Raw genomic sequence first — 26,430 nt, forward strand, 5'->3', positions numbered from 1 at the left:
GAAACTCTAGTAGTGATGTCCTGAGATGGATGATTGACTTTGAAGACCAACCATAGTCATCATCCTTTGTATGAGAGAACACTCTAGCCCAGGGGTGTCAAACTCAAATTCACGGAGGGCCAAAATTAAAAACTTGGATAAGTCGAGGGCCGAACTAAATATTTATTGAAAATTTTCAACAACATCTGCATGTTTTCTCTTCTTTCAACATATGTAATATTAAACTTTTTCTTATTAAAATAAATGTTTAATAATAGTTTTGGATAAACTCTTTCCAGAAGCATTAACAAATGAGAAATAAAATATTCAATAAATAATATTTCTCTATAGAGGATATGTCAAATGTTGCTAGTGTGCTGTCGAATAGTAAAATCTGAGGGCTATTGAGAATGTGGGAGAATAACGTGATTCCTGAAACAATCAAATGGGTGACTGATTGTGGGCATGAACTCTAGCAGGGTTATTTGCCATGCCCTTTTTCCATCGGTACAGATATCCTTTGATTTACACACTTTTCAAGTTTTATGCCTAATGAGCTTGTATCCAGGTGCAGGACCATTTTTAACCAGGAATATATTTATCACTGTGACATGAAACTATTGGAAGATCGTTTTATCCTGAGATTAAAGTTCATAATCCTTACTCAGGCCTGTGTGCGGGAGGGCGGGGTTTGCGGGCGATCGGGTTGGACAACGACAGTGTGGGGGCATCGGCTCTCGCTACAGGGCGGCATCTCGGCAGATCAGCGGCCCCATCACCGTGAGTCGCGGGTCAGCCTGCGGCAGGGAGGGGGAGTGGGCAACGGTCCTGGCGAGGTCAGGCCCCTCCTGAGTTTCTGCCAGACCCCCCTTGACCTGATGAGTTTCTCCCGGACCCCCCTTGACCTGCTGAGTTTCTGCCGGACCCCCCTTGACCTGCTGAGTTTCTCCCGGACCTCCCTTGACCTGCTGAGTTTCTCCCGGACCCCCCTTGACCTGCTGAGTTTCTCCCGGACCCCTCCCCTTGACCTTCTGAGTTTCTCCCGGACCCCTCCCCCTTGACCTGCTGAGTTTCTCTCGGACCCCCCTTTGACCTGCTGAGTTTCTCCCGGATCCCCCTTTGACCTGCTGAGTTTCTCTCGGACCCCCTTTGACCTGCTGAGTTTCTCCCTTCTGGTGTTTTTACGAGAACCACAGACTTTCGCTCATACATTGATGAGGGTGATCAAGGGCCAAACATTGTCAGGTACCTCTCTGCTGGATAAAGGATACGGTTTAACCCGCTGAGTTTCTCCAGTGTTGGGTTTTCACAAGGTAGAGTCAAAGGGCCGAAGGGCCTGTTTCTGGTCTGTAATGTTCTACGGACCCTGCTCTTCTCTCCGTGCCGGTGTCCCAGGACCTTTCCAGGGCAGTCTCCGCACTCAGGACCATGCTGGGATCCCAGTCAGCGGTGGAGGAGCAGGTGAGCGCGGCTAATCCCGATCCAGCCCACGCCACTCCCAAGATTGGCGGGGGACTCCACCCTACCTGCCCGACTAGCCTCGCGCTCCACGTGTACTCCGGGCACCTGCCGCTGGTCCGGTGGGAAGGCACCCCCATCGCCCGGCGGGGAGCCCCAATCTTCCCTCCGGCGTCCCCACTCCATCTGCAGCTCCAAGAAACGCTGTGCCACTGGGGTTCCGGGCGCTGGGAAGCGGCCTTGGCTTCCCCTGACACCGGCCAGGCCGTGCTGCGGTGGGGGTGGGTGGGTGGGGGGACACGACAGCGTGTTTATAAAACCACCCACCACTACTTTTCAAGGACCAGGATTTTTCTCTCTCTCTCTCACCCTGGGACAAAGCGGTTACTGTGCATGCGCTATACTGGCGCGGCGACCAGTGGGCCACCTCTAATCCATTTTTGATATGATCTTGCGGGCCAAATATAATTATAAATTTGGCCCCCGGGCCAGAGTTTGACATGTGTGCTCTAGCCATTGGATTATTTTCCCCTTGGTGCCCACTGACTTCAGTATTATCGGAGTTCCTTGATGCCACACACCAGCTTTGATATCAAAGGTAGTTACTCTTGCCTTACTCACTTCATTGTTGGGACCTCCCATTCCTTTCCTGTTTTTATATAATCTGATCCTTGAAGACGTGCAACAAAACTTTTGATTCCACCACATCTGTGAAATTGTGTGAAAAGTCATTGTGTTGTGGGGGGCGGGGGGGAAGCAATGCTTTTTTTTTAAATATTTTATTTAGGGCAGGCAATGCTTGACTATTCACCTGACATGTGGACAACTTCCTTAAATAGTCAGGAATGCATTGTTTGTTGCATTTCTGACCTGCTGAAGAGAGGCAATTTCTCCAGAATCAGAGGTGGTTGGTAGATGCCTCTGTCCGGTGGACTCTCTGTCCGTACCGTTACACTCTAATCTGGCTGATCAATGTGTGCACCTTTCCCAAGGAGAATGAATGACTAGGCATCTTCCAGCAGCTCCCAATGCTGGGTAGGGGGTACCTCAGTGCCAGCGGCACTGACGGAATGGCTTTGATGGATGGTGACCCTTTGGGTTTCTGTCACCTGAAGAGATGTTGACAGACAGTCAGATTAAAAAGGTATCAGGGTAGGAGAGGAAAATGGTGCCATGATCTTGTTGAATAATGGAAGAGGTTTGAGGCACTGCTGTACTTGCATCAGGGATTGCCAGAGAGCTGAGAAACCTGCAGAAGTGTGTGTTGCACTAGTGGACACCATTAGATTCCTTTGGAGCAGCACAGATGGCAGGGCAGAAGGCATCACTGTCAATTTAGACGAATATCAACACTAGGAACTTTGACTTTCATGGGACTGCACAGATTAGCCCTGGTGTCAGGCTGGAATATCTGCCTCATAAGATTAAAATGAGACAGACCACACAACATTGACTTTGGAATGAATTCAAACACACTCAGCTCAGGCAAGCTGTAAAGTCCCCCTCGTGTCTATCTGGAGATGTGCCAAGCTTGGAAGAGCTGTCCCACAGACTAGTCAAACAACATCCTGAAATGGTTGTGCTTACAGAATCGCCTTTCAAGCAATAATCCAAGCCCATCCATCATCTTTCTTGTCTAACTGATCATCCTATTCACTAGAGGAGCCAATCTAGTGTACTTTAGGGGAAAGAACCCAACATGGACTTGATATCAAAGAAACTTTCTCATATCAGGTCGAACAATGGCAAGGTTGTTGATTGCAACCTGGATCCAAGCATGACCTTGGCAGCAAGGGCACAGATTAATTTTTAGGAGGTGTTTCTAAAATTCTTGATCAATACTGGCTCGGTAACACCTCCACTTCAACGACAATTTCAGTTCATGCAGTTCCTTTAATTATCACAACAAATTGCATTGTGATATTGTCATGTATTGTGCAGAGAGCTCTGACATTTGTAGAACTAGAAGAATGTGATGGTTGGAAAACTCAGACCCTGGGGACTTTGATACTGAGAATTTTAAAAGGAAGTGGTGGCTTAACTCTGAATCAATTAAGTTAATTACATGGAGGCGGTGAGTGATTGAGACATGATCCAACTTGGAACATGGCAGCAGGCATTCCAATCACAGAGTGGACTGATGGAGGCCAGCAGGAAGTGCAAGTGAACAGCGAAGAGTTGGTTTTGTGGTGAAGGTTTATGTCTTGAACCAGATACAGTGTTATGGGGTGATGTTGAAAAAGTATTTGACCTCCAGAGAGACTGAACAAAAAAAAATCTAGGATTTCTGCTTGATATAAATCTGGGGTAAAATTACTGGAATAGAGTGGGAGATCTAAGGATCTTAACTCAAAGTCACTTCAGTTTTTTTTTCAGAACTAGTATTGTTGGTGCATTACAAACTCTTGAATCCAAAGCTCTGTCAGCGGATAAATACTTCTATTTCTCATTATGTCTCTTGGGTTTTCTTATTATTTTGCAAATGAACAAATTGCTTCAATTTAAAAATGAAAGTTGTATCATGATTGACATTCCACAGATTTTAACTTCTGAAATGGATGTTTAACTTCTGCATCGAGAAACAGAATATAATTTTCCAGCATAGCTCCGTGTTCTGTGGTGATTCAGAGTATTTTTTCTGACTGTATTCAGTATCCAGCTCTTTGGCTTGTGACAGAATATAGATATGTTTTTGGGAGATAAATTGGGGCAGGTTTGTTAGTGTAGGTCACATACAAACACTTTAAAACAGATCTTATTTAAAATACTGGAGCTCTGCCCCATGTCGGGGCCAACAGTCTTTGCAGAAGCTTTGGAGAGTGCCCAAGAGACTTCACTAATGGATTGTTGTTTACAAAAAGGCAACAGATGAAAGAGCTTGTCAGAGCCGCAGATTGTCAGCAGGGGAACTTGCTGTTCAAAGAGGGTCATGTGGTTTTGCAAGCAGAGAGGATCCAACAGATTTTTCTCTGTGTGTATGTGTGAGAGAGAGAGACAGAAAGAGACATACACACAGAAAGCAGTGTTACAGTGAGCAGCAGCAACTGGGACTGGAACAGGACAAGCTGACAAGCTTGTGGAAAACCCCATTTTGGAAGATGGGTTGTGAGGGCTTAGTTCAGCCTGGTCAAAACCTTTGTGGTTCATGCAAGAAGAGAGGACTGGCTGTCAAATGTTTCACTTGAAATAAGAGAAACAAAAACAAACTCTGTGGTGACCTGAAAGAAAGAGGTTATCCTTTGGAGTATCCTGAGGGGGCAAGAGACTGAAGTGGATGATTAAAAAGGAATCAGTTGTGGGTGTCCTGGAACAACAAATCTCTCTCTGAAAACCGACAAGAACCTTCCTGAGCAGTAACCATTTACCTTTCAAGCACCCAAGCCTAGTGAACTTTATAAATGTAAAATTCTGTGCACAGTATAAGAGTTGCCTGCAACCAGTGAACGGAGGAATGAGAAGTGAGATTGGACTGTGAATCAAAGAACATATCTGAACTTACACACACACATTACATACACGTGTGCTTAGAATTAGAAGGGGGTTAAGTTAGGTTAGTTAAGGCAATAGTGATAATTTAAAGTGTGATTCTGTTTTCATGTTTAAAGATCATTAAAAGCAACTTTTGTTGAAGTAACCATTTGTCTTGGTGAATATCTATTGCTGCTGGGTTTTGGGGTCCTCTGGGCTCATAACAAGTTTGTTGAATGACAGTCCTATGTAATCCATCTCAGATGATCCAACACCTTTCCTTTTACACTTGTCCCCACCTTGCAGATCTTGGTCCTTACCTTCTACCAACCCATCCCTCATGCTGGTAATTTGATACAATTCCTGATTTCTTGTTTCTCAGATTAAATGGTAATGCTGCTGCTACATTTGTGAAGCCTACATCTGTTCGCAAAATCCATTTGAAGTGGTTAATTGTGTTCATTTTAGGCCAAACCTTGTCTGGAACAGAAAGAATGCAACAGAAAGATCAGACCAATCTCAATTGTGTGCAGTAAAGAGATTCACATTAAAGTTCGATGCTGGTTCATTTCATTCTTGCTCATCAGAGTCACTGGTTGAGGGTGTAGCTTTGAAAAGCAAGTCAAGTATTACTTTTATTACAATTTGCCAGATATCCTCACATGGTCAGTAACTTAACAGAGGGTTCATTTGTAATCAAGAAAAGGAATTGCAGATTGATATGTGGCTGTTGTCTGAGGTTTTTGTCTCTGGAGAGGTTTGCAGCCGACAATTTTACTTACTCAACAGTGAAAAGTCAGAGAACAGCTGGGCAACTGAATAGAGCAGACAATATTGGAACTTGACAAGTGTTAATCAGTACCTTAACAATGTCTCCGGTTTTAGTTGAGAAAAGTGAAAATTCAATGCAGCTTTCTTTAAATAGCAAAACAGTTCAAAGTATAGTAAAAACCCCTGTTATCTTGAATTCAAGCAACTGGCAGCCTCAAGCAACCGGCAAAAAAATAGTGGGAAATAAATAGGTAAAAAATGCAAAAGTTTAAAATTGCACATCTCGCCATTAGTTCACCAACCATGCAATCTCAGGCAACTGGAAAATACACTATTCTGGCATATTCCAGGGGTTTTTATGTATCTGACAGTCCTGCAGTCACGCTTTGTTAAACAGCATTTCAAAGTTTTAGGTTTAGAAAGCAAAAATAACTGACAATTCCACAAAAAATGGAATTCACTGTATCTAGAGTTGACAAATTGAAGATCCCTGTTGCACCTCATGGAAAATAAGATTGGTCATTCATCATCTCATGAAGGAATGGTGCAGCTGAGGGTGATTTCCAGATCAAGGTAATGGCAGTAAAGGAAGTGCCTTGGGTTAGGATTTGGAAAGCACTCATGTTATCAGGAGAAAGATGCAGGGAGATCGGGGTCTCTTCACTGAATCATCTTCATGGGAAGGGGATGGTTTCCAGTGCTACGATGTGGAGAATCATGAAGGAAATGAGGCAAAATGTGTATTTTGTGAATGGGGCCAAAATAACTAAATGAAGGAAGACAATGTTCCATTCATCTCCTTATTCTCTCCAGTGAGCTCAGTCATGGGTGATTTGCAGCTCAAATTTACTCACCAGAATTTTTTTGTTATTGAAGAATTCCAGACAGAACCCCAGACTCTGTCTCCTTACCTTGTCTTTAATATTATGGCGATTATCAGCTCTTAAATTCCACCATTGTGGATTGGAAGCCAATACAGCAAGTTTCCTGTTTCAACAGCAGCGTGCTCAGATTTTTCCCCTTTCTCGTGCAGAGCTTTGAGAGATTGAAATTGCTAGTTCTAGGCTCTTTGGATATTTTTTTTTACTTAATTGCACCTACTCTGGTGATCAATTGCCTGCAGGTATGGATTTCAGCAAAACATTTCTCCTCTTTGTTCATTCCTCACCCATCCCTTGAAACAGAGTGGCTTCTTTGGCCATTTTCTTGAGGGCATTTAGGGGTCACCCGCATTGTGTGGGCCTGGGGTCACAAATAGACCAGGTTAAATTAAATTTAGATGTACAGCCATGAGCCACTGCATGCTTCAAATAGTGAGAGGAAAGTGGAGCACCCGGAGGAAACCCACGCAGACATGGGGAGAACTTACAAACTCCTCGCAGACAGCGTGGGATTCAATCCTGGTCCCGACCGCTGCCCTATAACAGCATTGAGCTAACCGCTACGCTAATCGTGCTGCCCTCTAATGGTTGCAAGAGAACATCGATTTCCTCCTACTCAGGGCTCCACAGGTCGTCATTGAGCCAGGTGGTCTTGTCCCATTCCCTGCACTTTAAAGTTGTTTCACCTCCAACTTCATCCAATTTTCTGTGTAGCTCATTGACCTGAATATTAACTTTGTTTCTCTCCCCACAGGCACTGCCTGGTTTGTTGTTTTAGATTTTGCCAACACTCAGGATCACTTGTCCCAAAGTTAGTATTTTTTTGCTTGTTCTATACTCTTTCAATCACAATTCGAATTCCTGACCTACGATGGTGGGATTTGAGCATATCTCCAGATTGTCAGGTACAGAAGCAACACTTTACCCTAGTATATTTTTTTAATCTTTGAACTCTTACCCTACAGTAATTTGGATTACCCTGCCATAAGAAATGTGATTTCCTCAGTACAAGATTGAAACAGTCATGATATTCTTGTTTTAGATCTGCACAATGTTATCAACTTTTCACATTTTTGGAAATAATCTCCACCCCATGATGACCTCCACCTTCCTGTCTTGCAAGCTTGTCTCCCTTCCTCCATTTCTGTAGCTCGTGAACATGTTCCAGACCTCCCCCTCCCCTTTCCCTCCAATACAGTAACACCATCTTGGTCAGACCCCATCTGGAATACTGGGAGTAGTTTTGGCTTCTTGCCCCGGAAGAATATATTATGTTTGGAATGAGTACAATGCAGATTTACCAGCAGAGTGCCAGAACTAAATGGGTTAAATATGATCTCCTTGCTCATGGGATCACACTTAAGTGTTTTCTCCTAGTAGTAAAGATATTTAAATTTAACATTCCCTAGTTAAAAACTGATCATTCAAAGCTCAGACCACACATAGCCAAAAATCTATCACATAAATCAGGACTATGTTTAAAACTCTCTCCTCCCTGTTGCCACCATCCCAATAATCCTTTTTTTTTAATGTATAGGAAGAAAGTGTATGACACTCAGAGAAAGCTGGAACAAAATATTTATCAATCCTCATCCACTTGTTGACAACAGTTGCCATGTGTCTTAATCACTTTGAGTGTGGTTGCTGTGAGCTCAGTTTACTTGATGTGTGAAACAAATATTTTCTGGCAGCTGCTTTAAAAAAATTGGACTTAATCCAGCCAGTGTACTCTTTCTCCCCAAATTCAACAATGTCTGAAATACTCCAGAATGATTGCCAAATAACACTTAGCTAGGGAGATGTTTAATAATGCTTTTATTTTAAGCCATAAACCAAATTGTATGCGAGCTGAACTATGCAATGTTTGTTGATGGACCTGAAGAAAATCAGTACATTTTTGGAATGGATCATAATTGGAATCATATTCATCTGCTGGTTTAGTGAGGTTATCAAACCCCATATTGAAACAGAGCTGTATTGTCAGAGGTGCCATGGATTTTAAGGAAATCTTAAATGTTCAAGTTTCCTTTTATAGTCATGTAATAATATATAAAAATTATTAATACATTTGATTAGAATAAGGCAAGAAATAAATGAATGTATCGGGGGAAAAAAGCAGGTATCACTGAGGACACCATTAGGTAAAAATGTACTACTGCCTATGAATCTGGGCAACAATATATTAACATAACATAACATAACAATTACAGCACGGAAACAGGCCATTAGGCCCTTCTAGTCCGCACCGAGCCAAACACCCCTTTCTAGTCCCACCTCCCTGCACAATGTATTGAATAGCTAATGGAATTTTCTTTTGTTTTCTCCACTTAAGATTGTTTTTAAGAGAAAGACAGGCTCAAAAACTTGGCCCCACCTGAAATTATTGAGCTGGGGAACACACCTAAAGTTATATCTAAGATGTACTTTGCTCTCCAAAACGAAAGTGCAAAACCAGGTTTACAGAGATTGAGAGAGAGATGGGAGTCAGATTTAGGAGTTGCAATAAAATAGAAAGGTGTTGATTGGTGTTTGATGTCAAATTATAAATGCAAGATACAGATGACTACAATATAATTTTCTACACCAATTATACTTCACACCACAGAAATTACATAAACCAAAATTGAAAATATTGGAGGTGTGTTTTAGATGTGGAATAGAAATAGGAATGTTTGTACATGCTATGTAGTCGTGTGTGAAGGTGTGACCTTTCTGGCAGGATATTACTGAAATACTAACAAGGGTGGCCTTTGCAGACAATGCGGAGTTTTAGCTTTTGGGCAATTTTATTGAAATAAAAATTCCAAATTTTATTTGTTAAAATAGCTTTAGCTGTTGCTAAGAAATGTATTGCGATTACTTGGAAATCTGACTCTCCTCTATAGGTGGAAGACAGAGATGAACAGTTGTATACCTATGGGGGAAAAAAACCCACATATAATCTAAAGAACAAATATGATGTATTTATAAAATATGGCAAGCATATTTGGACTATATTATAAAAAAATTAAAAGGTAGTTTAAAAATAATAACAAAAGGTGCTATTATAAAAATATGTGATCTCCCCAGGGAAGATATTCTTTTTTAAAATCCAACTGTAAGCCCTGACAGTTACTGATTTATACCCCTGCGAAGGGGTTGTTGTATTTTTTTTGTGTTGTAAGAAAAAGTTATATATTTGTATATTTTGAAAACAGAAAGTTTTTATATGTATATTTTAAAAAAATTCAAAGAATAATATGTAAAAATGTAACATCGATGCTATGCTGAAACTTAAGCCTAGCTTAAAGTTTCTTATGAAAGAATAATGTCCAAGTTTGAAGTACATGGCAATGGGGTAGAGTATTTGCATCGATTAAAATTGGTTGCAGACAAGAAACAGAAAAGGAATAAACGTGTCTTTCTCAGAGTGGCAGATGGTATCTGGAAGAGATCAGCTTTTCATTATATGTTTCAAAGACCTTGGATAAAAAAACGGAATGTAATACAATAAATTGGGTGGGATGATGAATTGTGAGGGGGATACAAAGAGGCTTCCATGGAATGTGTACAGAGTGAATGGGTAGACATTGGTGATGGAGTACAACATGGATTAATTTAGACATATACATTTTAAATTTCTTTAAATTGTAGGCATTTCAGCCCACAAGTCCGTGCTGCCCAATTTACACCCAATTAACCAACAACCCCGGTACGTATTCCCAAAACCGAGGCAAACCATGCGGACACAGGGAGAATGTACAAATTCCTTACAGAGAGCACAGAATTCGAACCCCTGTCCCAATTGCTGGAGCTGTAAAGGCGTTGTGCTTACCACAATGCCAGCCCTATACATTTATATGTATATATACACACATATAAATGTGTGTATGTGTGTGTGTGTGTGTATATATTAGTATTTCAGTAATATCCTGCCAGAAAGGTCTCACCTTCACACACGACTACATAGCATGTACAAACATTCCTATTTCTATTCCACCTCTAAAACACACCTCCAATATTTTCGATTTTGGTTTATGTAATTTCTGTGGTGTGAAGTATAATTGGTGTAGAAAATTATATTGTAGTCATCTGTATCTTGCATTTATAATTTGACATCAAACACCAATCAACACCTTTCTATTTTATTGCAACTCCTAAATCTGCCTGTCCCGCATTGGACTTGTCAGCCACAAACGAGCCTGCAGCTGACGTGGACTTTTACCCCCTCCATAAATCTTCGTCCGCGAAGCCAAGCCAAAGAAGATATATATATATATATATATATATATATATATATACACATACATACATTATATCATTTTACAGAGAGACAGAAATACAGCACCGTAACAAACCTTTCAGGCCATGAGCCCGTACCGCCCAATTGCACCCAATTGACCTACAACCCTTGTACATTTTGAAGGGTGGGAGGAAACCCACGCAGACACAGGAAGAATGTACAAACTCCTTACAGACAGTGCTGGATTTGAACCCAGGTTGCCGGCACTAGAACAGCGTTGCACTAATGCCCCAGTTACCCTCCAGAGCCTTTTTGTTTCTCTCACACCCGGATATTATTGTATCTATTTGCCTCAATTTCTTTTTCTCTCTCTGTTTGCTGGTATTTCAAGTGAAGGTTAACAACTGCTGGGTGTCTGTTGACTTATGTTTGCCATGTTACAATAGTGATTGGACTAAGTGACGACACATTACAATAGAACTATAGCTTAAAGCACTCGGGTCATTCTGAAATGCAAGCTTTCATTAAAACTGCATCTCTCCAACCAGAAACAATTCAACATTGACAGGGTCCCCTACCCCCCCCCCCCCCACTCTTTCTGTCATAGGTGAAATTTACTTGATATCATTGAGCACTTCATATTGTTCTGATCAGAGAATGATTAAATCTTCACCACGTTTTAAAGAGGCAGGATTTTGCTGATCTTTTTTTTCTGGATTTGTTCAAACTGAAAATATTGGTGGAAAACTGTTCTGGTCGGAAGCTCGTAATGGGGTAATCGATAGTTATGTACTGATCATTCAGCACAATATTTTCTGCAATTGTTTACCATATATGTGCCCATTTTCTCTGAAAGTGCTAAGATAATTTTTGAACAATGAATCGAAGGTTTTGCGGTTCTCACTGTGGTTATGATGTATTCGTTAAAGGTTCCTAGTTGCAGCACAGAGATGCATTTACAAGGTGTAAACTGAGGAACAATAAAGGACCTTTTTTTTGAATCTTCGCCATCATTTTAATACATAGTATTATTCTTTCAGAATTTCAAATAAAACCTTACAATGCAGACACATTCTGCTTGGCATTGTTAGTGTTCTTTATATATGTCAATAAGATACTATCTATTAGTGAGGAAAGCTTATCTTCAATAATGCAGGAAAGAATGCAGAACACTGTGAACTGTTCACATTTAAAATATTGCACAAGTGATAACGTCTGCGTTTTTGTCTTTTTACAATGCATTAATTTAGGTTGGAGGCCTAGAGGCAAAGAAACACATGAGCATTGAGGCCACAAAATAACTCCAGCTTCAGAATACGTCCTTCAAAGTTTTCCCCGTACAACAGCAAAGCTGGATTCCCTGCTGTATCTGTGAGAATATGTCCTTCATAGTTTGCCCAGAACAACAGCAAAGCTGGATTCCCTGTTGTATCCGAATGTAACAGAAGTTCTTTGAGTTACTTTGTAACAAATCTACCTTCTACATCCATAGGTTCCTTGTCACCTCCCATTGGTTATTATGACAGATGTTCCTATGTAATGTGGAAGGACAGGCTCTTGGTGCATTTCCGGTGAAGAGTTCAAAGCCGGGCTTGCATTTCGGTAACCAGAATTCTTCTCATCAGCGGCATATCCCCGATTTTCCATCATGTACCCTGTAAGTGCACAGGGCGATCTTTGGAAGGTGTGCTTAGTAAAGAGTTGGCCATAGCTTAAGGATTCAAACTGGGTTTGACCAGATGTCCCCACACCCAATGATTCTTGCTGTTCATGTAGCCTCCCTTCATTCAGTTTTGCATTGTCCCTTGTATTATTCACGTTGGCCAGATTTGGTTTCTGGTGGTTGAAATGTTCATATAACACCTCTTTCACACAAATCCTGCTGGCTTGTTCATATGCTGTTTGGGTTGGTAAAAGTTGTTGGCCTATCCTCACCATTGGCTTGGCAGAATCACAGTCTGACTTAGCTAATGAAGAATTGTCTAAAGAAGATGAAAAACACTTTACATCATTGCATAACTTCTCCTGAGAATTGTGTCTGAACCGTACTTTGCACTCCTCCTTGATAATGTGCCGTGCGGGCTGCAGGGCTTCTATTTTGGTCGGCTTCACAGGGTTAAGGTAAGGTTTTTCCTTATATTTATTATTTGGTCTTGATGTTGCACAACTTGGAAAGGTGGTGTAGGTTACTGTTTCACAATGCCTGCTGTTAGGCAATACACCTATAAGAAAGAGAAGGTATTAAGTCTTTATTAGACAGAATGAACTGGAAGTTTAATCAGATGATGAATGAGCACAATTTGACATCTGGTGTTTCTAATTATCCCAGTTTGTTTAGTTAAAACTTGATCATTTTCACCATCCACTTAAAGTGCTGGCAAGATAATGTATTCTAAATTCCAATTGAGTAATTGATATAATTTATTTTAAAATAGCTTATTTAATATTAAAATGGCAACAGTTCCACATGTTGTCTCAGGCATTTGGAAGTATGTGACTGGAATCACTGTGCAAAGCAACACATGAATTCAGTCAGCTGCAATTCAGCTGTTCTGATTGATGTCCTGGATGGTGAAAGCAACATTTAAACAGCATGGTGGAGTAAAAACCCAAAGGTAGCCTTGATCTTATTTCTGTCTACTTTGGAGGAGAGAAAAAAAATCAAGTCACCATTCTTATAATGTAGTAACGTTAATTAGTGTGAATCAAGCATGATCGTTTGAAGGAATTGTACTTCAAATGGTAAAAATAATTACATCATTTTTATGTTCACAGCACAGTTGATTATTTCTTGTTTCTGAGGACTACATTTTATATACTTTTAGGCAAAAGCGCTGATTTGATTGTGTAGAAGTGTCGGTGGATTGCAGCCAAGTAACATGATTAAATTTGAGTTTCAGTGATACTTTGCATTCCATCTAACAGTCTGATCAAACTGTGCTCATCAATATCATGCATGTAGATTTATTATAGGGACTTTCCAACCACAATGAGCACATTAATCAAGTATCCCTGAGGACGTTGGGTTGCGCGAGTGTGTGTTGCCTGTTCTTCAAATTTTGACACGTGTGTGTTTAAAAACAAAAAGTGATAAGTAACTATGCAATGTTGATTAGTTGTTTTATTTTAGTCAGTGGTGAGGAATAAGCAAGTATTCATTTCCATCTCTCTCCACTGAAGGGGACAGGGCTGTACTGAAGCTGCAGCAAATGGTGCTGGGCCTCAATTAGTGCAAACCTGCAGTGAATAAAGTGAACTCTTGACTCATTCAGGGTAAACAAGAAAATCCACGGATGCTCGGTCTAGAGCAGTGTCAATGAGTGCTGGAGAAACCCAGCAGATCACTCAGCATCCATAGGAAGTAAACGACAGCCAAAGTTTCAGCGAATCGGGCCTGAGCCCTTCATCAGAAGTGTGAAAAATCAGGCATTTACTCTGTTCCGAAACATTAACCGCCTTTTACTTCCTGTGTGTGCTGGGTCTCGCCTCATTCAGCAGTCCACTGGATTGTCAAAAGTACAGGTTAAGGAAACTTTTTTTGAAGAGTTCTTTTAGATGGATTTTGCCTTTTAAAGCAAATTTTAATTAATCTCATGCTGTACAGTTTTGGATGTAGGAAGCATCAAAAATTACCTTTCAGAAATCAACCAAGTAACACATGGTGATTAGGGCTTAGAGATTGTTGGAAAAATGTTATATCGAGACCCTCAGGTTGTATTGAAAGTGCATGAGGAAATATTCCAGAAATCTTTCAACCGATGCAACTTGATATGGATCATAGATAGCATTTTCTGCTTGTGGAATCTAATGTACGTCAAATAGTTGCTGCATTTGCACTGGTTACAGTGATAGCCCTTTGGAGAAATTAATCAACAGTGAGTGAAATGAATGTTTATCAGTAGAACAGCACAACTTACACTGATAATTCTGTGCAGAACAATACTGGGATTCACTGATGTTGTGATCCTGCGGACCTTTTGAGGCAGTTGGATTCTGAGCTGATGATGAGCTTGTCAAATGCCAACAGTTGTCGTTGGTTGCTTGAAAGGTACCCACGTAGAATCTTGCTGCTTCACAAGGTGACTCTTGACTCTGACTTGTCTTGCTCGGTGCCATCTGCTTTTTGCTGCCAAGCACTTGTGGGTCTAATGGAAAGTGTCCGTAGGTGTAGGGGAAAGGGAGGCCGTATGAGGATGCATAAAGGAGTTCATTGTTCTCTGTGTGTGAAGTGCTTTCCTGTGGTGTTACAACGTTCGCCGAAGGGTTGTCTCCCCAGCTACTGGCACGGTCACAATCGGCTTTTTCAATTTGGAATGAATTATATTGCTGAAAATGTGAAAAGCAAAGTCACTTCTAACAGAGGAACTGGATTCTGAGAAATAAGATCATGAAACTGCTTAATTCTTTCCCAAACTGTTTTAAAATTATTTCCAAAAGGTTTACAATATCATGGGCTGAAGGGCCTGTACTCTGCTGTATTGAACTGCGCAAAAAAACTCTTGAATTATTTTTCATTCGTATTCACAGATTTGTTTGCGTGATGTTGATTATATTTTCTGGTTTCTCTTTTTTAAAAAAAACTGAACAATTCTGAGATTTTTTTTTCAGATTCCTCCTTTATATTCCTAGAATACCAAAGAAATTCACAAATCTGCATTCAAATTCTCTGATAATTTTGCTGTAAATTCCATTCGGGGACAATTTATCTCCTGAGTATTTAGGAGGTGTGCTCCAGCTGGTGACAACACGTTAACAATAGTTAATTTTGTTTCAACAACTACTCTATAGTCTTTCTAAATTGCCTCTTCCAGCTGAATGCTAAATGAAATATCACTCAGGATTGTCAATGACCTCCCTTATATTAAAGACGGCTAGAAAATTTGTTTTATATCCTTGATCCTAATCATGTTGCTTATGTTAAATGTTAACATGTCAGTTAAAGGGTATCTGTGGAAGTCCTAAAAACATCTTGGAAGTGCAGTATTTTGTTGAACAGTTAGCTTCCTAATGCTTAGGTAAAATATAGGCACTCTCTGATTCTTCATGTTTACTTAATTCTTTGTTTTTGTGGCACAGTTGATGTCAGTTTTAACTTGCTGCTTTCCTGGAATCTGTCGGGCTCAAGTTCCATTCCACACACATAAGTGGGTTAACTAAGGCTTGTACAGCTGCAGATTGAATGATTCCTACATGCTGGATTAAACCAAGCCTTATTCTTACACAATACCATGAAGCCTAATTCAAAGAGGCTCAGAGAGATTGACCCAATTTCTTGGCATCTTGATTAACCAAAATTAATTGAGTTATTTTATCTCATTGATGGTTGTGGGACCATGCACTGACAGTGCATTTGCTCATGTTGTTGCATTAACCGAATTTCGTTGCTATGGCAAGCTTTGAGGTATCTAAAGGACGTGGTGGATCTCAGAAATGAAAGTGCGTTCCATCTTAAATCAGAGCTATTGAATAATAGACAAATGCAATGGCTGTCCATTCCCTAACTGGGATAGAGTAGATGTGAGATACTGCATATGAACAGTAGTCCCTCCCAATGTTACTGCTCACAACATTGCTCTTTGAGCTTCCATAAATTGAGTTGCCATTAATTTCCAAGATAAAACTTTTCTCTCTTAGGTATTGGTATGTAAAATTTGTTTTATGTTTTCTAATAGGTAGAACAATAGAGAGCAAAACATAGGAAATCTATAGCTGAAGGCTACAAAATATGTTGGGTTCATTTTCCTAACTCCTCGAGTGTCCTAAATATTCTCATTTACTCATTGAGCAAGAGTTCGTGATTCACATTGTTCTTAGTGCTTAGCAATCCCATGATATTGCAGCATGGAAATCATTTGGATGTTTAGTGTGACTAGACCGTTGGTCTCGCATAAATGAGAACTGCCTGTCAAGAAATCATTGGAACCGACGTAATTGCCTTAGTTAAGTGGTTCTGAAATGAAGTGCAATGTAACAAACATCTGGAAAGAGAACATTTGAAGCTTATGGAATGTCACTCCAGCATTGGTCCTCACTGTTTGTAAAAGTAAATAGTGAGGTTTTTTTCCTTCTGTTTCTTCCTTTTGCTTTATAAACCAATCTCCCCCCCCCTCCCCCCCACCTTTAATCCAATTGCCCTTTCTCCTGCTTTGGTTCTCATTGTGTTGTCACTTTTACTCCAATTCACTGCTGGTGGTGATGCCAGAGCCACTGTAATGGCGGCGCTGGTGTGGACCTGCTGAGAGCAGGGAGACGGCCCTCCCGCAAGGTCCAACCGCTGTCAGCTCCGTACAGGCTTTAAATGGCCTGTTAAAGGAGCTGACAATGTCTTATTTAAAAATTTCGCAACCGCGAGGTCAGCGCCCAAGATGGTGGCGTCTATGATCGGCTGCAGACTTTGTGGAAGCAGAGGACTGGCGCAGGGCACCAGAAAAACAGGGAGACCACTCTTTATGAGAAGGAGAAGTGACGACCCTAGGGAATGGTGACCACAGAGGCGGGCTAGTGAGGGGTTCCGTGGCTGAAGGGCACACAGGCAGCTGGCTTTTGGTGACTCAAGGAGAAGAACACACGCAAACTTTGGGCTGCTGGAGACTGTGGTCAAGGGTCTCGCACCAGGCGGCGGACTGGCTCGAAATTGGCTGAACGAGTTACCAGGTAGCAGAAGCATGATCTGAGAGGGTGCCAAGGGCAAAGGTTTGGGTCTGGAGTTCAGATTGCCGATGGTTTGGACTGGACACTGTGTGGCTGTGGGAGTACTGGAGGCAAATCCACAGACACTTATTGACTCTGAGGGTTCTCTTTCTCTGACTGTAAGAGGGGCTTCAGGGTAATTCCTGCCAATGGTGCCTTACAGCCAACAAAAGCAATTTTGTGTAATATGACACTATTTATTACAGGACAAAAAATTGAATCTTGAATTTTGAACCTTCTTTCATTCTCTGTTGATTCTGTCAAACACCACGACCAGGAAGCATAGAAATTATCACCCAGAAGGAGGTCATTTGGCCAGTTCTCAGCTCTTATCTGCCACCCTTGCAGGTTATTGGCCTCTTCAGGTGCTCATCCAAACTCTCCTTATCTATAAAGAAGGTTTTTATCTAACACAAGGCCTTTGAGGCAGTGAGTTTGAGACTTAAGTAATTAGTTAACACCCTCTACCTTCTGAAAATTCATTTAAAACCATGGTTTCACAATTGGAAAATTGGCCTTACTGTTTCCCTGTCAAAGCCATTCACAATAACCATAGTCAAATCTCTGTTCCAAAGAAAATAGTCCTAAACAGCCAGTTTCTCTTTATACATTGCAGTTTTGGAAACATCTTCATAAGTCTCCAGAACTATCAAAGAATTCTTGCAATCCAGAATTGTACATGTTACTCTAGTTATGGGACAATGCTGTGTTAATTTGGTTCATGATGTTTGTCCATCAGATCTTTCCAATTGGTCATAATTCCCTTCTCCTCTCCAAATAGCTTTATTTCAAATGTTAATCGGATTCCTTTAAAAATTTACTGCCACTGCTCCTTCAGCTAGTGCACTCTAAATCACGATGTTTTTTTAATTTAGACACACAGCATGGTAATAGGCCCTTTCGGCCTACAGCCCAAATACACTAACCTGCAACCCCGCTACATTTTTGAACAGTGAGAGGATACCAGAGCACCCAGAGGAAACCTACGTAGACACGGGGAGAACATGCAAATTCCTTACAGATAGCGCGCGATTCAAACCCTGGTCGCTGGCGCTGTAACAGCGTTGCACTAACCGCTAAGCTAACAGTCAACATATTTTTTTAAAAATCAGGATATATCAGGTTTGGTTCTTGGTTCAGGTTAAATGACTAAAAAAAAGAGTGGTCCTGCAAGTCCTCTCCTGCATTGGACAAAGGGAAGTCTTACTTTGGTTTATGTTGCATATTGGTCAAATGATGTAGACTGTCAAAAACCCTCTGAGGCCCTTGGAAGAGAAGGTGTTCTGACTTGAATGGAAGTTCACACTGTTGAGAGGCCTACCAATCCTCACAAGCACTCACTGGGATAAGACAGAGAAGTACTCTCTTAGTTGGAGATGATCAACGTAAGCCGGGACAGGATAGTTTAAAAAGCAGGGGTAAACATTTGAAACTTTAAAGTAATCACTTTTGAAGTTGCATTAAGTGGTAGTCCAAATTATGGCTATGAGCTGCAAACAGTCTTCTATGAAGAGATGAATATACAGTGCTTCCCTTATTTAAATCCCTGAAGTTATTACTGAGCTGAAAAGTAATGAGAGTTTAAAAATAAACACTCTGTCAAAAGCTGGCAGATGTCACTACCATAACCAACATTATGTAAACTTTTAAAAATGTCTGAACATATAATGAAGAATTTCAGTATTTTCTGTTGTGAATACTTAAAGACATTGGTATGCAGGGTTCTGGGATAGACCTGAATCTTTGCTGCTCAAATTTGATGCTGGTTTGAGCTTCTCATTTTGTACAGTTCTAGTTCTGTTCTGGCAGCGAGAAGCAGTTTGCGGGTCAAGTACTTCCCTGTAAGAAGTAAACAAAATCTCGTGAGTCATCCTGGATGACATTTGTACACTTCCTCCTATTGCCTTAATCAAGAGATTCTATGCCAGAAGGCCCAAAAAGCAGCTCATTTGCTTAATTTTCATCCCTTTGCACCATGTCGCATTCTTGTAGGATGGGCGCTTGATGTTTCCTGTTTTTAAAAAAGAGGAACAGTAGCCCTCTGCTCTATTATCTTCAGCAACATGGGGCACAAGCTAACACACTGTGATATCCAGACAAAGAGAGTACAGCGAGGGTATTTGTACCTGTGGATAAGGAGAAGTCTTTAGCTTAGACTTCAACTTGGAGATTTTGGGTTTAACTTGTTTTTGGTTTTCGTGTGAGGTAGACAGCAGCATTTTATAGTGAAAGGAGGACTTGACCGCTGTGGTCTGATCCAGCGATAACTGAAGTTCCTTGTATTCAATGTCCCTGCAATGCAAGATTGAATATTGTGAGATGATGTGAATTAAACACAAGATTATTATAAAATGGTTAAGAACAGCCATGATATGAAACTGGCAGGGGATTAATGTGAATTTATTAACTCACTCTCTGAAAATAGCTCACGAAGGAAATTAAATTCATAAGTGTACAAACAGTAGTATTTACAGTAATTAACTGATGCTGGCTTTAAGTCCGTTTAATGTCCCAATCTGTCTCTGTGTCAGGCACCAGTTGACGGCTTTGTCCTGGTCATTTCCTTTCGACCAGGGCTGCTTGTCATACATCAGGAATGTGCCTGGAGCTTGCTGTTGATTCCACCAGCACTCACAAAGCCCGGTTTCTTATATTAAAAAAAAATTAAACTGAAAATTTATTGTGCTTTGACGAGCGGCAGGAATTGGCTGCTGAGGAAGTGGCTGATAATTTTTCTTCTGCCGTACATGCCTTCTGGACTGTGCAATCATAGAGTATTTACAATCAGCCAATCACCCACCTTTATTTACTTATTTTGCTCCAAACGTAGCTTAATCCCTATTTATTATTCTCATTATCTGTGCCTTGTTAACAAGATGTTTTCAAGCATCAGTTTTGTTGAAAGTAATTTCATTCACCGTGCTGGGAAATGACAGCTAATCACAATTAATCGGCAAGAATATTTTCATATTCCAGTCATAATAATTAAAATGCACTTTAGCAGTATATAATAAACAAAAATACTAAGCAAACCAGTTATGACTTGTGAATTGATTCAACAGCTGTGGCTCAGCTTGTGAAATAATAGAACTCTTATCCTTGGAAATCAAGGAATTAAACCGGGTAAGAGAGCACAGGGATCTGTGAATAAAAATATATTAATCACGAAGGAATGGAGATCATTTCCAGAGGTGAAACCATAGTGGTAATAGTGTGTGTCCCTTTATAGGGCAAAGGAAAGAGTTTTTTTGTATTTGGTGCACTTGTCAATAAATGGAACCTTGACTCTTAATTCTAATCTTGAGGAGATATTAAAATACTGGAGAAAGTACACAAAAAGTGATAATGTAAATGAATTGAGAGGTTTGGCATCTGATGCATGAGCTTAGCTGAGAAGACAACGGTGTAAAGCTACCATCCACGGAATTCTGATTGGGCGCCTCAAAGTCAACATCCCATCTATCGGGAAATATTGCTAGCTAGAACTCTTTTTCCCTGGAGGTTTTTGAAATAATAAACTATTTTAACTGGAGGATAACTCTACAAGGTGGATTAAAGAGAACAGAAATAAGTAATTAACCAGTTTGATCATCAACCATATTTAAGAGGAAATGTGAACGACAGGATTAGAAAGACTGAATGGCAATGCTCTGACATTTTCTATCTTCCTGGCATCAATGAACAATAGATTGTAAAGAAGGTTGAGACATGACTCCAAACTTTTGGTCTTTTTGGAATTCCATAGTGTATTAATAATTTACTGAAGTACTTTATCACAGTAAGCCAATATTATTAAATTGATGCAACTTGGTTGAGTTCACTTAGGGTTGAGATCGTTTATTCAACTTTGAGCTTTTACTCAATTTGTCTGCATTTGGACGTCACTGCCGATCAGTGTGAGTCAAGCCAGAATGCTCAGCTATGAAAGGGTGGTGTTCTAATGCATTATTTTGTTCAATTCAATCACTTATCTTTAAATGCCACTTATGAGAAACTTGCTTCCCAAGCCAAATAGAAACAAACCTTAGTGGTTCTTTAATTTCATGCCACATAGTTGCCTGTAAAATACATAGAATACTACTTTGATTACTTCCTCTTTGAGGGCAAATATTAACCCAGTTTTCTGACATTATCTTTCCCTTTGCTCACTATAAAACTTTAATTTTTAGCGGTGGGGAGAAAATTGTGCCAAGATCAGTGTTCAGATGAATTGAATAATTTCTGCATCAAAGCAGAGCATTTTTTCTATAGGACGCATAGAAACAATTACCCTGAACATTGTATTTTCCAATTTCATATAAATTATTCTCGCATTATTTCCCATCCTTTTGCTAATATCCTTTTTTCCTCCCCTTTTCCTTGCTTATGGTCACTGATCGGCAGTGACGCCCAAGTGCAGACAAATTGAGTAAAGGCTCAAAGTTGATTAAGTGATTTCAGCCCTAAGTGAACTCAACCAGGTTGCATCAATAATATGTAATATGTATGCTTAATTTTTCTTTATTTTGTTTCTCTTTATGGCTCTCCTTAGGAGAGTTGGCTGAAAGGGGAAGGGGGCTCTCTCTTTTTTTTCTCTTTCTTTTTTCTTTTATATATATATATAAAATATATCATTCATGTTTCGTTTATTGTTATATATGTTACTTATTATCTGTATTTTGAATGAATAAATAAAGTTTAAAAAAAATTAATAATATGGTCACTTCTTATATTCCATATCACCTGATCTATCGTAACCTATCTTAATAGAGTCTCAAAAATTGGGCCATTTATTATAACTTATCATCATCTTCACATGCCATAATTAAATTCCATTTGCCATTCCTTGGCCAACTTCCCATCAGATCTAAATCCTGTTGCAAACTTAAATATCTTTCCTCAATCTTCAATACAGAAGGCAGATATATAGACCAATTTATCTATGTTGGATCTTTGAGATCATACATGTTCTATTTAAATAATAAAACATTAAATTTCTTCCAAAAGTTAACCCTCATTTTCATTCATTGGTGTTTTGCTTGCTATATTCAGATCACCCAACTCTTCAATCTCCCCTATTTCCCCTTTGCCATTTACCTTAAATCCATGATGACAGAGCTTCCTGACAGATAAAACAAATGGCTTCTTATTTGTTCTATCAAATTCCCTTGCAATTTTAAATTGTTCTGTTCAATGTCCCCTTGACCTTGAATTTTCTACTGAGAACAGCTCCATCCACTATCCCCCACCACTCTCCATTTTCTTGTTTTCAATGCAAGGATGATTTTCAGAAAAAAGATTTTCCATCCCACTTGATTTCAATAATGTAATGATTATTGTTTTAACGTTAGATGTTCAATTCCATATGATATATTGAATGGAAATGTATATTTACATTTATCAATAAATTAAAAAAAAGAATTCAAGGAGGATGTGCTGTCGATACCGGTGATAAATGGGGTGGAGAGTCGTAGATGTTTTTGTGGTAAATTAATATTTTCTCATATAGGGATTAACAAATGGAGAGATCAAAACAAAACAATCATGCAATTGGCCTTGTACACATCTAGATTTGCTTGCATTCTTATAAATTATGACATGTTAATTCTTTCAAACTTTGTTACAATTTTGTGCCAAAAAGACCACACTGTCGACATTTACTTACGTGAGAACATAATTGACGCTCACAATACAGTGGGGTCTGGAGGAACGGCTATTGTGTACGATGGTGGCATAGCTCTGAACCCACACCCAGCCTCCGTGTTTTGATAGCAGCCTGTAATACTTTGTAGTAGCTTGACCTTTGACCAACACTTGCAGAATAATTCAAACAGAAAATGTACTTTTTTTTAACATGGCGATGATAATTTCAGATGAACATTAAAACACTGCAAACTTCACAAATACCATCTTACATTTTGAAAGTGTAACCAGGGAAGCTAATTTCCCACTATAAGCTGGAAACTGGATCTCATAGATACAGTTAGTAGTATTAAACACTTGCATTGGTTCTGATAGCTGGTGTCTTTGTCCCAGAATGGTCCATCCCATTAATTGTGTGAGAGTAGGTGCAGTCAGCCACCAGAACCTGCCCACACCACAGGAGCAATGTCCAAACAGCATGTTTTAAAATACTCTTTCTCCTCCTAAAAAATTGTTGTTCATTTCATTAAATTTTTTTCTTCTCTAATATAATATTTACATTAATTGGGAGTTCTTGTTAGGCACAGACATGGTGGGTCAAAGGGGCTGTTCCTGTGCTGTTCTATGTTCTATAAACTTTTCAAAGTCTCAGATTGTGAAATTCCATGTCACACTGTGCAGGATGGTGCCAAAATTTGTTACCATTTAACCACTGATAAGAAATTCTAGATCTCCAAGCATGCATTTAGCGGCACAGTTAGTGTAGCGGTTAACGCAATGTTGTTAGAATGGCCGGGGACCAATTACACCCCATTGACCTATTACCCCCAGTATGTTTTGAATGGTGGGAAGAAACCGACTGGGGCCCAATTACACCCCATTGACCTATAACCCCCCCCCAGTAAATTTTGAATGGTGGGAGGAAACCGACTGGGGCCCAATTACACCCCATTGACCTATAATCCCCAGTATGTTTTGAATTGTGGGAGGAAACTGGAGCATCCGGAAGAAACCCACGCATAGACTGGGGGAAGAACATACAAACTCCTGATAGTGCAGAATTCAAACCCCTGCCTCAATCACTGGCACTGTAACAGCATTATGCTAACCATACTGCCCATAATTGGGTGTGATTGATCTGCACGGGCTCGTGGGCTGAAAGGGGCTGTTACCGTGCTGTATGTCTAAAAAAATTTTTTAAATTATATTTAGTTAAATTAGGTCATTGCATGAAAACAGGCTCTTTGGCCACTGAGTGCATCAAGCCCCCAGTTCCACTTCTGCTACACTAATTGTATTTTATGTCCCCCCCACCCTCCCAACATTCTGATACACTCGCTACAACTTCTACACACCAGGAGCGATTTACAGTGGCTAATTCACCTACCAACCTGCATATCTTTCAGTTATTGGAGGAAATTGGACACCCAGAGAAAACGAACAAGTTCCATAGGGATTGTACTGATCAGGATTGAACCTGAGTCGCTGGAGCTCCACCATTATACCCTTCCCTCCAAATCAAAACTGAAATGAGGGACAGATATTAAACCTTTCATTTTGTCCCTTAACCTGGGTCCAGAAACAGAGCTTGGTCTTGTTGGGACTTTCTGATCTGGCACTAGATTCGAGACCTTCTTGATCTCGCTCAGGCTCAAAGGGCACAAAATAAGGAGGCCGTGGAGAAGGCAGTTAATTTTTTAATATTTTTATTTCCAAATGTATTAACGTGCTTTAATTAAATGGTTCCTTGAATGATTTTCTTCGATCAAATGAAATGTTGTTAAGTGAAAGAAACATTTGAAAACTTAAAATCAATTCCATCCTTTGACAGAAGACAAAGCTTTCCATCCCCTCTTGCTCCCCACGCCACTCACCCTGACCATGTTCAAAACTTAAAATAAAGACAGTGTTGCCGAAGTCAGCAGTTCATGTAGCATCACTGGAGAGAGAAACAGTGTCAGTGCTTCAGATCGAAGACCCACGGTCAAACAAGTCTTCTCTCTTACTGGTGTTCTTCAAACCAAAATAATGACTGCATTTCATTTCACAGATACTGCCTGTCCTGCTGAGTGTTTCCAGCGCTTCTCTATTTTTATTTCAGATTTCCAGCATCTGCAGCTTTTGATTTTTGAAGGTTAATGTTCATTCCTTGACAGTCCCCAAGTGATTACTTAAAAGTATTGACCTACATATTATAAATCTTGAAGAATAAACAGTATTAAAATCAGCTCGAGTCTTTTAACTTCTACTTATGTGTAATAACTGATATGTGCAAATTGTTTTGGAATTTCAAGGGAAATGCTCATTGTTTTGAAGGTTTTTGCAATATAAACTGTGAAGAATTGTTTTCATCAGTAAGTGGGTAACAGGAGGGTATCATTTTAAATGAGAGTTGATTACTCACAGAGATGATGGGCATATCTCAAATGGAAAACATCACATCCATGAACATGATGGTACAAAGTCTTCTCTATCAGATCCTGGGGCTCAAATCCAGTTAACTCTGCCACTCTGCAGAGTGAAAAACAAGTAAGCTGATTTAAATTTCATAAACACCAACCTAGTTCATAACAATCAATGCACATTGGATCCTGGTCTTCATCAGCAGGGAAATACCGTTAATAAGTAGAAAGGTGAAATTAGTGAAATGCTGTATGCAGTTTTGGGTATTCTGAAGATAGTCTTAACCATGGAGAGGATTTAAAAAGCATATGACAAGTGGGAAAGAGAGACTTCGATCATAAAGATGACTGAATGAGTACCTTTTCACTTCAATCCACAATCGCTTCACACTTCGTAAAAATTTTCCACTTACATAAAACTCTCAGTTTATGATAGGCTGGAAATTTATTCATCCAGTTCCAAAATAGGTCTTGTGTCATTTGCTTCCCCGCCCCCACCAAACCTTTGACATGATCTACCAGGATCGTTGTCTGAAGAAGGTGCACAAAATCATTGCAGACCTACTTCCACCCCGCACGCAGCATCTTTTGGCTGCTCCCATTGGGAAAGAGATACCGGAGTATCGAAGCTAGCACCACCAGGCTGAGGAACAGCTTCTTCTCACGGGCAGCGACCAAAGGAGCTGCTCACGTGAAACATCTGAGACTCTCATCTTTACAGAGCAATATTTATTTTATAGATATAATACTTGTCCTGCATAAGCATTATTTGTCTGGTTGTGTGTCTGCGTGTTTAGCACCGAGGACCAGAGAACGCTGTTTTGTTGGGTTGTACTTGTACAATCAGATGACCATAAACTTGACTCTATCAAACCCAAGAAGAGTAAATTTGAATAAATTTCTGAGTGGCTGAGAAACTCAGCATCACTTTTTTGGT

At 40.1% G+C, this 26,430-nt stretch overlaps 1 protein-coding gene across 1 annotated transcript in view; it reads right to left on the minus strand.

The window, feature by feature from the left end:
• Nucleotides 1-11,790: 11,790 nt before the first annotated feature.
• Nucleotides 11,791-26,430, minus strand: part of sim2 (SIM bHLH transcription factor 2) — a 72,291-nt gene continuing 57,651 nt past the window's right edge. Inside the window, exons 7-11 of the mRNA XM_069892351.1 lie at nt 25,496-25,602; nt 23,114-23,261; nt 19,596-19,761; nt 14,697-15,105; nt 11,791-13,001 (exon numbers count right to left, since the gene is read on the minus strand). Coding sequence (XP_069748452.1) covers nt 12,280-13,001; nt 14,697-15,105; nt 19,596-19,761; nt 23,114-23,261; nt 25,496-25,602 — 1,552 coding nt within the window. The 3' untranslated portion in view covers nt 11,791-12,279. The remainder of the gene's footprint in view (nt 13,002-14,696; nt 15,106-19,595; nt 19,762-23,113; nt 23,262-25,495; nt 25,603-26,430) is intronic.

Source organism: Narcine bancroftii, chromosome 7 (genome assembly GCF_036971445.1).
Source record: "Narcine bancroftii isolate sNarBan1 chromosome 7, sNarBan1.hap1, whole genome shotgun sequence".
In the NCBI taxonomy this organism is placed as follows: domain Eukaryota; kingdom Metazoa; phylum Chordata; class Chondrichthyes; order Torpediniformes; family Narcinidae; genus Narcine; species Narcine bancroftii.